Here is a 12,543-nt window from a genome sequence, read left to right as displayed (position 1 = left end):
AAGATCATCACCCCTCAACTGGGCAAAGGAAAATGAGGTGATCCTTAGGGAGGTACAGCGAGAGCTTCGTACCTACAGCGTGGTCCTGTCTGGAGAGGTCAATCTGCTGTGCCTTGAACACCTCTCCTGTCACTTTACAGCCTGTACCCTGGGCTGGGTCAGAAAGTACAGCTCCCCCGAAGCAAGAAAGGCACAGGGTCAGGCAGGAAAAGCAGTTCATTTGGGCTATCCAAGGAAGATTTACAGATCAGAATCCAGGGCCCTTTCGACAGCATTTCTCAGAAAAGGAAACCACTTGGTTTGCGCTTACCAAAGCTGAGGCACTTTGGACAAATTCTCTCATTTGATCCTCACATCATCTCTGTAGGAGGGGAACTATTCTGAGCCTCATTTCATGCGGGATCAAGGTCACACGGCTAGCCGGTGGCAAGTCCAGTATTCATGCACAAGGATTCCGCACCCTTGACCAGAGCATGACACTGTCTTTACCGGGGCTCCAGGTGTGGAGAGAGATGCATGAGACCTCTCAATGGCAATGCCCAGAGAAAGAGCACTCAGGGTGCCGGGGAAGCAAAGGCCCAGGCTTTGGGTGACCAAGGCCTCTGGAGAGCAAGTGACTTCAGATCAACTTGTGAGGGAGCAGCGCTTTCCTGGGAAGCTGGGCCCTGGGCCGGCTGCCCCACAGTCATTGCCTAACCTCTGTGGCTAAACAAAGAGAGCTGAGGTGAGGAAATCAGAACATCCTGGGGAAGGAGCAGAGAACAGAAAACACACTGACGCCATGGGGCCGGGGGTGCCCAGGGGCCAGGGAACCCTGCGAGCCTGGCTGAGGGCCCTGGGGTGGGAGCTGCCTCACTTGGCCAGCCGTGGGAGCCTCCACCGGCAATAACCACCTTGGAGAGCTCAGGGAACCGTGAGAAACTGGTCCTTTTATCCCAAGGAGCTTCAGAGCTTCACAGAAGCCATTAATTACAAGCCCAGGAAGAAAGGGAGGGAAATGGTGCTTTGGCCAGGACACTTGCCTCATCAGCTATTGTGAATGCAGGGCTGGGAGGCCAGGGGAGGTGCAAACAGAGAGGTGGGCATCGGCAAGAGGGTGGCTCAGCCCAGGGCCAGAGCTTTCATTGGAGGGAAGAAGCCTGCAAAGCCTCAGCCAGAGACCCTGTGCTCTGACCGCTGCGTACTCTCCACTGGGGTCTTTCTGACAATGTCCTCTTAGTTTGTGCCAGTGCCCACCACGACAGCCTTGGTCGCGTGAGGGCAGGGGGCTCAGCCCCACAGTAGAGGGTGACTACACCCTTTTAATGAAATGCGGGCAATTTCAGCATCCCATGTGCCAGAGACCTGCAGCGTTTATTCTGAAAGGTAAAGTAGATTTGCAATCCTTTATTAGCCCAACTAGGAACACTTGTCTCTAGAATCAGGTCACCTGAGGGCTGCTGTAAGGAAGCGTGTTCCATTTCGGACAAAGCTTATAGGTATGAGAAAGGAGATTGTTATGCAGTTTCCTTGTACCACGCAGAAGTCTGGCTTCTAATTTATGAGCTGGTGGATAGACCCATTTCATAAGTCCCCGCTCTTGGCATCTTGGCCTCCTGCCTATTTGTAGGAGGGATGGGAGTGCCTTTCCTGATGAAACCCGTAGCACCGTCCTTGTCATTGTCCATCAGACCGGAGCAATCACGTGTTTCACTGTAACGACAAGAGCACCATGCAGATGTTTTCTGGCATTCCATCCCTTGAAAACCTTATGCTGCTATCACCAAAGGGTCTGGACATTACCCTCCCAAGATCAAGAACCCCCAGCCTACATACATTCCTTTTTTCCTTCATGCCATCTATAATTAATCAGCACAATGCAAAAAATCTTGAGGGATAAACCATAGAGAGCTGAGCAATTTATAGTTACGCAGTCTGGTTATTCTGGGCATGTTGACAGTTAATCCCAATGACCAGGTTATTACCATTGCCTCGCTCCCTTTCCTCCTCTACCTTCTATTCCTGGTGAGGTCCACCTCTGCTCTTGCAGCTTTTTTGTTTTTAGGTCTTACTTCAATCTAGGCCAGGCAACCAATCAGAATAGCAGGGTGGTCTTGTTTTCCAACCCTCAGAAATTTCCTGGGATATCTGGGTGGCTCAGTCGGTTAAACGTCTGCCTTTGGCTCGGGTCACAATCTCAGGGTCCTGAGATAGATCCCCATATCAGCCTTCCAGCTCAGCGGAAAGCCTGCTTCTCCCTCTCCCTTTGTACCTCCCCCTGCTCATGCTCTCTCTCTCTCTCCCTTTCTCTCAAATAAATAAATAAAATCGAAAGAAAGGAAAAAAGAAAAAAAAAAGAAAGAAAGAAATTTCCTTGAATCAATCCTTTACCTTCCCAAGAAATTCCTCTGCTCCCAACAAATTCTCATTAGGTCTTTCTTTCTTTCTTTCTTTCTTTCTTTCTTTTAAGGTTTTATTTATTTATTTGACAGATAAAGATCACAAGTAGGCAGAGAGAGAGGAGTAAGCAGGCTCCCGGATGAGCAGAGAGCCCGACTCAGGCTCGATCCCAGGACTCTGGGATCATGACCTGAGCTGAGGGCAGAGGCTTTAATCCACTGAGCCACCCAGGTGCCCTCATTAGGTCTTTCTAACCAATTGAGCATTAGCCCATTGAAAGTCCTCCTTTCTGAAGCCCTTCGCAATAGATAAAATCCCCTGTACTACACCCTCTCTCTCAGAGAACATTGCTCACTTTTCTCTTCCATCCTCTCGTCCCACATGCTTCTTATGCCAGCACCACCTCTCTGCCAGTCAATAGGATCTTCTCTTGCCTGTCGGTTGACCCTGAAATGGGTACAGGAAGTCATATGAGGCGCATTTCCGGTGCTGGGGGTGGGGGGCGGCATGCAGCCCACTGGGTGACGGGCTCTCACGTAGCCCTCGGTGGTAGCCTAAGGTATACGCTGTACTAGTGGGATGAACCAGGTGCTTCAGGAGACCGTAGAAAGATAAATTTAGCCTATGGGGCTGAGGAAGGCTTCCCAGTTGAGTTGGGCTTAAAAGAGTAGGTAGAATTTCTTCAAGCAGAGAAAAGAACGGGAAGCAGTATGTCCTTTGTACGGGTAGAGTCTGTCCTTTAAAAAAATCATGCTCCTGGGGTACCTGGGTGGCTCAGTGGGTTAAAGCCTCTGCCTTCGGCTCAGGTCATGATCCCAGGGTCCTGGGATCGAGCCCCACATCAGTCTCTCGCTCAGCAGGAAGCCTGCTTCCTCCTCTCTCTCTCTGGCTGCCTCTCTGCCTACTTGTGATCTCTGTCTGTCAAATAAATAAATAAAATCTTAAAAAAAAAATCATGTTCCTTTGGAAAAATACAAAATGTTCCCATTGATTACTCTGGTCCCTGAGATTTGAGAAAACTTCCTAGGGGGCCTGCACTTTTCCTCTGAGAATCACTTGTTTACCGGAAGTAAGCACTAACTACAGATTATTGTTTCTATAGTCCACAACAGATCAGGGGTTTCCCTTCACGGCCCCTGGTACACAGTCACATAACCGTGCACCCTCGATTCTTCAGGGAGACCGTGGAATTGTGGAATCTTTCTGGAGTCCTGGCAGGGCCTCTGCAGACACTGTCGGGGATGTGAACTTGTACACTAAGTGGAAGAGGTCAAGACCTCGGGCTTGCTTACGTTTTCCACAGCCTCTCCAGGCCTGGCAGCTTCCTCATCTGTGCATGACAGCTGTTTGTTTTCTAAAGGGTGCTGACCATGCATGCCACCCGGCATGTGAAGACACAGTCCTGCCCTCAGGCCTTTGGGAACCAGAGCTAGAGACTCAGCTCTGGGTGCAAACACAGCTTGAAAAGCAGACAGACTGAGCCCGAAGGTGTGAGGCCTTTGTTCCATCCTCTGAGGGAAAAAAAATGAGCAGGCTAGATGAATTCTCTGAAGAAGGGAGCACACAGGGGTACCCAAGAGCTCCCTTTGTGGAGGATAAGAGGGGAGGCTGGAATCCTGTTAGTGTCCAGGCACTAAAGAATGCCTAGGGATGGAGAAAGGCAACATAAGCCTGAGGCAAGTGGGAAACAGATGGAGGCCAGCAGTGAGGGAGGACAGGCCCCAGAGGGGAAATGAGAGGCCACCCTGTGAGAGGAGTGCCATCTGCCAAGCCTCCCTTGGCCCCACAGGCCTCACCTGGCATACTGTCCCTCCCCCACTAGGGCCAGGGGCTCACGGCCCCACACAACACAGATCTAAATCACAGATCTAAATCAAGCCCTGCTGAGCAGGTGCCCATTGAGAAAGCTGGAAAGGAAAAGCCAAAAGGACTGGTAAAGATGAAACTTCAGGAGGCAGTATGACGTCATGTAAAAGACACAGGGCTTTGAGCCAGACCAGCCAGGATTCCTTCCTTCCCTAGTTCCATTCCTACCAGCTGTGTGTCTTTGGCCAGCTGATTAGTCCTTCATAACTTCACTTTCCTCTCTGGAAAATGGCGCCGTGTAGGGTTTCAGTGGCATAGCAGTAAAGTGTCACACACAAGTGCCTGGTACACAGTAGAGGTACACTCGTTACTCCTTCCATGGAAGAGAAGATGTTCATTCTTTAAAATCCACAGTGAGATTTAGAATTAGAAAGAATGAGTTAAAAAGAAAGAGAAAAGGATCATTTTGCATTCTTCCTGGGAGCCACAGAAAGGACAGATCTGATATAGCTGCCCTACGGAGTTTGCTCATCAGCACGGGGGAGCTGTTTCTGGTGTGTCAGATTACCCCCAAAATCAACCAGCCTGATGGCAGGGGAGATGGAGTGAGACTGGGAGGTCCAGGGCCAGGCGGGGTTCCAGTCCAGGCTCTGCCACTAAACCTCCGTGGCCAAACTTAGCTTGAAGTTTTTGACCCCCTTCACCCCTAATTCTGAGATACTACAAGGCCCTGGAAAGTCCATAGACTGACCTGTTGCCAATCAACCAGGCAATCAATCAACCTAACCATCCATTTAGTTCACCTCAGATCCCTCTATTATAATGATTAAAGGATCTAACTAGCATGCCACGGAGTGGGCCACAGAGGAGGGGGCCCCTGGCTTACAAGGATACATAGGTCTTTACAAGGATCGGAAGACACTTAGACACTTTCGGTTAGAGGTAACAGAAATGAAACTCAAGTATCTAAAACCAAAAGGGAGAATTTATTACAAGATGTCAGAGTCTCTCCTAGGAACCATAGGCAGAGTGATCAGCGAAGCCATACAAAGTTCTGGAACCAGAAACCAGGAAGCCAGTACCAACCTAGGCAGCTTCTTTCACTCTGCCTTTCCAAGGCTGACTGGCCTTTCATTTCTGCTTCTCCTTACGTGTCTTGTTTCATGCCATCATCACCGGTTGGATGGCAATAGTGAATCTCATCTGCAAATTTACAGGAGAGAGAATCTGATTGTCCCTGCTTGGGTGGGATGCCTATGCCTGGTCCACTCAGCCAACAGCCAGACGAGCCAGGCATTCACAGACCACTGGGATAAACTCTCATAAATAGAACTCTCTAAGCTGCTCCTGGGTGAGTAGAGTTGAGGAATCTCAGAGAAGGGGAGGTTATGACCGCCCTTACACCCCAAAGGGTGTTGTGTTAGTTAGAATACAAGTTTGGCAGCTCTGTCAAGACCCAATATAAGAAGGACTTAGACAAGATGGAAGTTTATTTCTCTCCAGTGGGAAGAGTCTGAGTGTATACACTGCAGGGATAATATGGGGGCTCCCCAGTGTTAGGAATCCAGGCTCCTTTTAGCTTGTTACTGTACTCTCAGGATATTTGTCTTAAGCACACAGTTGAGGATGGCTCACCATTATGTCCAGTCTAACTGGACTGGCCTTCCTTTTAAGTGCATGATTGTTCTTGCTAACTTTTTTTTTTTAATTTTTACTTATTATTTATTGGGTGGGGGGCAGAGGCAGAGGGAGAGAGAATCTCAAGCAAACTCCTTGCTGAGCACAGAGCCCAACTTGGGGCTCGATCTCATGACCCCGAGATCATGACCTGAGCTGAAATCAAGAGTCAGATGCTTAGCCAACTGAACCACGCAGGTGCCCCTCCTGAAACTTCTTATTAGCTAGAACTTGATCACGTGGACATACCGCAAGAGAGATTGGGGAAGGTTGACTTTAGCCCGGTCAAAAATCCCACCACACTTTGAGAAGGTCAAATAGATACTGGGGGATGATCTCCTTCAACAAGCAAGAGTGGCCTTGGTTCCTGGAAGTTCACAGACGTTTTTGTCCCTCCTGACTCTAACCTGGGGAGGAGGTTCTTGCCCTGGGGGACAGATGTGGCAGGCATGGAAGCATGGACACGGGAATGGCAAGGAGGACAGAACAGGACGAGTTTAGACTAAGCGACATCTAAAGCCCTTTTCCCTCTTAATGCCACTTCGAGAAAGCATGAGGATGACGGGCCTCTTCCCCTATCCTAACTTAGGGGATAGAAACGGAAGTTCTTTGGACAGATTGCAGAAGTGAGCTAACACAGAGTTCTTTAAAGATCACATCTTCAGAGCTGCGGTTCTCCTGGGCAGAGCTCAGCTTAGCTAAACAAGATGGAGCTGAAGTCATTTCCTTTAGGCACTAGACCCACATATTATGCCCCTGCCTAGCAACCCCATCCCGCAGCTGTGCTGGGCGGAGCAGCTCAGAAGAGCTAATCCATCAGGAAACCGCGCTTGGCACCTACTGTTTGCAGGGCACAGTGCTGGCTGCTGCAGGAGAGCCCACGGCAATGGTGGGGGTGTGTTTAGCAGAAGGTTGCACTCACCAGCCCCTTCCTCTCTGCCACCAGACTGACCTTATCTTTAGCTGAGGACTTCCTGCCTACTGTCAAGTAATGACGGGGCAACAGGCTTCAGTTCCGAGTCAGCGGGATGCTGCGGCTTTGCTGATTCTGCACTCAGACTCTCAGCTCTGCGCTCTGCCCCAGAAAGGAGGGCTGCCAGAGGGGACTGACTGTCAGCTACTCCATAGCATTGACCTTGTGTTTTTTGGGGGTCCAGCACCGAGCGTGTGTGCATACGCGTGTGCATGTGTGATTGCACTTGTCAGGATGGGGAAGGCAGAACAGAGGTACCACATGACTGGGGGAAGTTAGGAATTCAAAGTGGACTTCGTAGGTTTTAGTCCCAGTGACGTCAGGATGAAGTGGGAGGGTCGGGAGCAGAAAGAGCCCCGAGCTAAGAGTTGACCTGTGCTCACATTCTGTTTGGCTACGACTGAACTGAGTGTTCAAATATCATTTCCCCCATTTTCAAAAACAGGGGTAATGATCACGTTGCTCAACTCCAGAGGATTTATAAAATGAAAGAGAATTGGCCCGGGAGCCTTGCAAAGGCGAGGTATCTACTTCATTTGTTTGTGCCCTTCAGCACCTGGCACGGCACCTGGTACCTCTCCAGTGAGTCTGGTCCAGACCAAATCACTGAATTCACCTGTTCCACCTGACGTGTAAGGAAACCGAAACCCAGGGAGGGACAGCGACGGGAGATCAAACATGGAAAGTGGCCAGTACCTGACCTGTGTTGAGCACCCGATCCACGTAAGTGGCCTTCCTTTTGAAACGGCAGCACCAGGAGTAGACCCCAGATCTCTGACCTCTGACACCTCCACTCTTACCCCTCACCATGTTGTTCTGAGTTATCTGGCTAAAATCAGATCGTTTGTTTAAGGGCGAGGTGGGATCTGTTTGCAAGAGAGCCATTGTGGACACCTGAGCCCATGGTCTAAGTACGATGCACGGTTAAGGAACAGGGTCCCTGGAGCCAAACGGCCAGGGTTTGAATCTCAGTTCTGCCATCTACTACACGTCCTCACTTACTCTCTTTCTGCCTCAGCTTTCCCATCTGTACAATAGAGACTGACATTGTATTTAAGATCGCAAGGTTGTGGTGAGGATCAAATGAATTAAAATATGCAATACATTTAAAATACATAAAATACACTTAGAAAAGTGCCTGGCACATAGTAAGTATGTTCTCGCTGCCAGTCACAGAAAATGTTAGGCTTTGGTCACCATCATGGTGGCTGCAAAGGCGGCACCTACGCTCAGCCTTCACAAAGACGTCCGTTTAAAGATGGAGTTTGCTATTTCTGAATAAAATTAAGATTCCCATGGTTATTTTAAAGGACTGGAGACTCTGTTGTGTAAATTTTTTGAGGGCTGTGGTGCGTCTCCAGGAAGGACTCCCAAGGACTGAGTTCAGTGCCATACAATTGGTGGGCAATTAGGAAGCAGTGATCAGCAGGAACTCTCGGGGAGGTGCGGACCTGGAATCATCGTGCTCGATCCACAGCACATTGATGGCTGAGATAGGACACAGGCTTTCTACAAGCACATCTCCTTCCCTTAACATCTTTCCAGTCCCAGGCTTCATTCAGATTTACTCAGCATTCCAAAGTCCCTGGAAGCCCCCCAGCATGAAGAAGGTGGCTGAACGCCAAAGGACCAGAGCCAGGAAAACTATGTGAGAGGCAACCTTGCTTCTGCCAAGAATGGGATGTGATTTCCTACCCCTACCCCCGCAGTGGGCCCCCCAACCTCCTGTCATTCCCGTTCCCTATCCACCCCCAGCCCTATGGGCCATGGATTTCTGCCTGAAAAAGCAATTCAGCATTGCTCACTCAGGATATTTCCTCCTGACCTACTTCCTGAGTGCTGGGGCCAAAGGCTTGCCCTGCTGAGAAAGGCTAGGTTAGCTCAGCGTTTCCCCTGCCAAACGTCACCCAGATGCTGAGTGTCTGTCACTCACTCCTAGTCAATTGCCACACCTGAGAGGTAGCTTTTCTTACTGGTTTCCCATGTTGACACCTGGACTAACTAACCTGGCAGGTTCCCGGAACAGAGCTGAAACCTGTTTCCTGGTAGAAATGTGATTTTGCCTTTTCTGTTGTGTGCCTGTTTTTGTAATTTGGTTCAGAACCACCATTTACTGTGGACCCAGGGACTGAGACAGTCATTCCCGAGTGGTCCTAGTTCCTTCTTCTTCCTCTTCCTCTTCATAATCAATACCTTACGGGGCACCTACTACATGCTCAGGGATTCTACATATTACCTCTAATATGCCCAGTCCTTCACCTTGTGAAGTAGATATATTAGGACAGTGTTTCTCAGACTTCAATGTGCAGAGGGAAACCTGTTATGATGTGATTCTGTTGAGTAGGTCTGGGAGATGCATGGGAATCTGCATTTCTAACAAGCTCCACGTGATGCTGGCACTTGCTGGTTCTAACTCCTTGAGTAGCAAAGGTATCAGGAAGGCTCTTTTGGTTGCAAGTGACTGAAATCCAATGTGAACTAGTTAAGCAAGAAGAGGAGTTTGTTACAAGGATAGTGGAGTGTCCCACAAAGCCAAGTATAGGATTAAAAATGTGCCTCAGGAAGAGTTGGAGCCAAAGGGGTTCCCCCTTGGTCTCTTGCCTCTGCTTTTTCCTTGCACGCACTTCATTGCTTTATTCTCCCTCCATCCCTTCCTTCCTTACTTTCCCCTCCATCCTGATCAGGGCTAAGGCAGCTTTCCCCACAGTCCTGTGGATTCCACATCTTCTGCTTCCTTGATTTCCTGCCTTGGTTTGGTGGTGCACATCTTCCAGTAACTTCCTAAGAAAGCGAGCAAAGGAAATAAAATGTTACTTATTAATATAACTGAAAATGTCTTTATACTGGACCGATAGTTTCCCCAAGTACAGAATTCTAGTTTCCAGAGTGGCTGTTGTAATACCCAATGCCATGTCAACCCTCTGTCCTTTGTATCTCACGTCTGGAAGTTTTTTGATTCTTCTCCCTGACCTCTAGTATTCTGGAAGTTCACAATGCTGTGCCTTGGGATGGCTCCTTCCTCACTCATTATACTAGGCATTTGATGGGTCTTTTTGACCTGGAAATTTATATCTTTCTATTGTGGGAAAAAAAACAATTCCTTTGATTATTTCTTAAATGATTTCTTCCCCCCTCTTTTTTTGTTCCGTCCATCTGGACCTCCTGTTGTCAGGATGTTGGATCTTCTGACCTGATCCTTTGAGTTTCCCAGCTTCTGTATCTAATTTATCATCTCGTTATCTCTTTGTTTTATGTTCTGGAAGATTTCATAAACTATTTTTTCTAACTTTTCTTGTTGAATTTTAAATATTTATATTTTTAAATTCTCAGAGTTCTCTTTTGTTGTTCGCTGAATATTCCTTTTTCTAATAGGCTACCATTCTTCCATGAGTGGAATAGCTTCTCTTCTGTCTCCAGGGACATGATTCTTTTCCTTTTTTTGAACTTTTCTTCACTCTACATTCTTTTCTCTGCACTTCTTACTTCTTTAATTTGGTTTCTGTCTTTCATATAGACTTCCTATTTATATTAAAGAGTGAGGTGCTAAACAGTTTACCAGAAGAGAACAAAGAAGTAGCTGATGGCACTCTTCATTGCACCCTTTTGAGTCTTTTGAATTCTGGACCATATTAGTATAAAACCTATTCAAAAAACAAAACAAACATTTTAGAAGTTTATTTTAAGCTTTAGGTGCATGGGTATAACTTATCCATTGAAGAACTTCACTGTAGAGATATTGAGATGGGGTGTCAAGCAGCTTTTTATCTGAAGAGACTTCTAAATGTCAATGTTTCAAAGTCTCTCTGGGCCATTAAGTCTTTGCTGATAAGGATCTTCTAGACGCCTCTCTGGAGATGGGTGTTAGGGGAGGGTGTAAGCCTACCTGACAATTTTCTTGAATGAGTGTGGGAGGAAGCCTGGATATCCTATTGTTGAGAATGAAGTTTGTTAACCAGGAGCCTCAACACTCTCCTAACCACACATACAACTGGTCTGTCAGCCTCTAGGGAATGCTTCTCAAGCTATCTGTGGTGAAGGACCAGTTTTTAAATCTGATCTGTCAGGGACCCACATGTCGTTCTAACGTGTGTGGCTAGTCCATATCTCCTACCACACATGACTTCCAACTGGAGTTCAAACATCCAAACTGGTCTACATCCTGTTCAGCAAGAAAACTCCACTGAGAACTCACTTGAATGTTGAGGCAATTTTAATTTTCTATGAAAATTCTAAACACTTATTTGTATTTTCTGTACTTATCTTATTAGGGCCGGTAACAAATTCTGTGGGCCTAAACCAGTTCATGAGCCACGATTTAAGACCACTGCTTTAGAAAAGAGCAAATCTCTAATCTCTTGCCTTGAGGAGGAGCTGTCACCAGGCTTTGAAGGGGTGTTCGGGGTACATCGGGAGTGTTGGACTTCTCTGAGAATAGACTTTTAGCTCATCCCCCATTTCAACTCTGCAAGTCACTCCCACGTTCCTTGGTACCCTGTGCTTCCAATGATGTTTATCCAACTGAGCCACCCAGGCACCCTGAGAAGCCAGCAAGATTTTGAAAAACATTTTTTAAAAAGATTTTATGTAAGAGGACCTTCTTGAACTTCTCATGTCCCATTATTGGTTCCTTTCTGCAGGCTTCGGGCCACAGCTTCTACTGCTTGGTCAAATCATTTACCCCTCCTTACTCTTTTTTTTTTTTTTAAGCTTTTTTTGCCTTTTTTTTTTTTTTTAAGCAATTTATGCTTTTAAAAATCCCTTTCAAGGGCACCTGGGTGGCTCAGTTGGTCAGGCATCTGCCTTTGGCTCTGGTCTCAATCCCAGGGTCCCAGGATAGAGTCCAGAATCTGGCTCCCTACTCAGTGGGGAGCCTGCTTCTACCTCTCCCTCTACCCCTGCTTCCCTGCTTATGTTCTCTTTTGCTCACTCTCTCTCTCAAATAAATAAAATATTTTTTTAAATGCTTTTCAAAATCTTGCTGGCTTCTCAGGGTGCCTGGGTGGCTCAGCTGGATAAACATCATACTCTTGATCTCAGCTCAGGTCTTGATCTCAGGGTTGTGAATTCAAGCCCGCATTGGGCTCCACATTGAGCATAGAGCCTACTTAAAAGAAGAAAAAAAAAATACTGACTTCTTTGCACGTTTCTTTGTAGAAATATGGAATTTCAAGGACCCAAAATAGCCAAAATAATCTTGAAAAACAACAAATTTGGAGAACTTTATATCCCAATTTTTAAACTTACTGCAAATCTACAGTAATCAAGCAATCAAGTGTGATACTGGCATAAGGATAGACCTACAGATGGATGAAATAGAATTGAGAGTCATAAAGAAATCTTTATATTTGTGATCAGTTGATCTTTGATAAGAATGCCAAGATAACTCAGTGGGGGAAAGAACAGTCATCTCAGTAGGTGGTGCCAAGATAACTGGAGATCCACACACAAAAGAACAAAGCTGAACCCCTACCTCACATCACACACAGAAATTAACTTAAAATGGATCATAGACCTAAATGTAAGAGCTAAAATTTTAAAACTCTAGAAGAAAATAAGAGTAAATTTTCATGAGAAAAAGCTTTCTTTGATGTAATACCAAAAGCACAAGTAACAAAGGAAAAAATAAATTAGTCATGAAGATTAAAAACTTCTGTTTCCAAATGACACCATCAAGAAAATGAGAAGAGAACTTTCACAAGAGAAAATAT

At 46.9% G+C, this 12,543-nt stretch overlaps 1 protein-coding gene across 2 annotated transcripts in view; it reads left to right on the top strand.

Annotated features, from left to right (window-relative positions):
* The window catches only part of NINJ2 (ninjurin 2), a 77,508-nt gene that overhangs the window by 33,234 nt on the left and 31,731 nt on the right, over positions 1–12,543 (top strand). The window contains exon 1 of one of the 2 annotated variants that reach the window (XM_032874923.1): positions 7,242–7,558. The exons of the other annotated variant lie outside the window; for it this stretch is intronic. Coding sequence (XP_032730814.1) covers positions 7,514–7,558 — 45 coding nt within the window. The 5' untranslated portion in view covers positions 7,242–7,513. Of the gene's footprint in view, positions 1–7,241; positions 7,559–12,543 lie in introns of those variants that run through there. 2 annotated transcript variants of the gene reach the window in all.

This window comes from Lontra canadensis, unplaced genomic scaffold, assembly GCF_010015895.1.
Source record: "Lontra canadensis isolate GAN:19392208 unplaced genomic scaffold, GSC_riverotter_1.0 scaffold53, whole genome shotgun sequence".
Taxonomy (NCBI): Eukaryota; Metazoa; Chordata; class Mammalia; order Carnivora; family Mustelidae; genus Lontra; species Lontra canadensis.
This window is presented reverse-complemented; position numbering and strand designations above follow the sequence as displayed.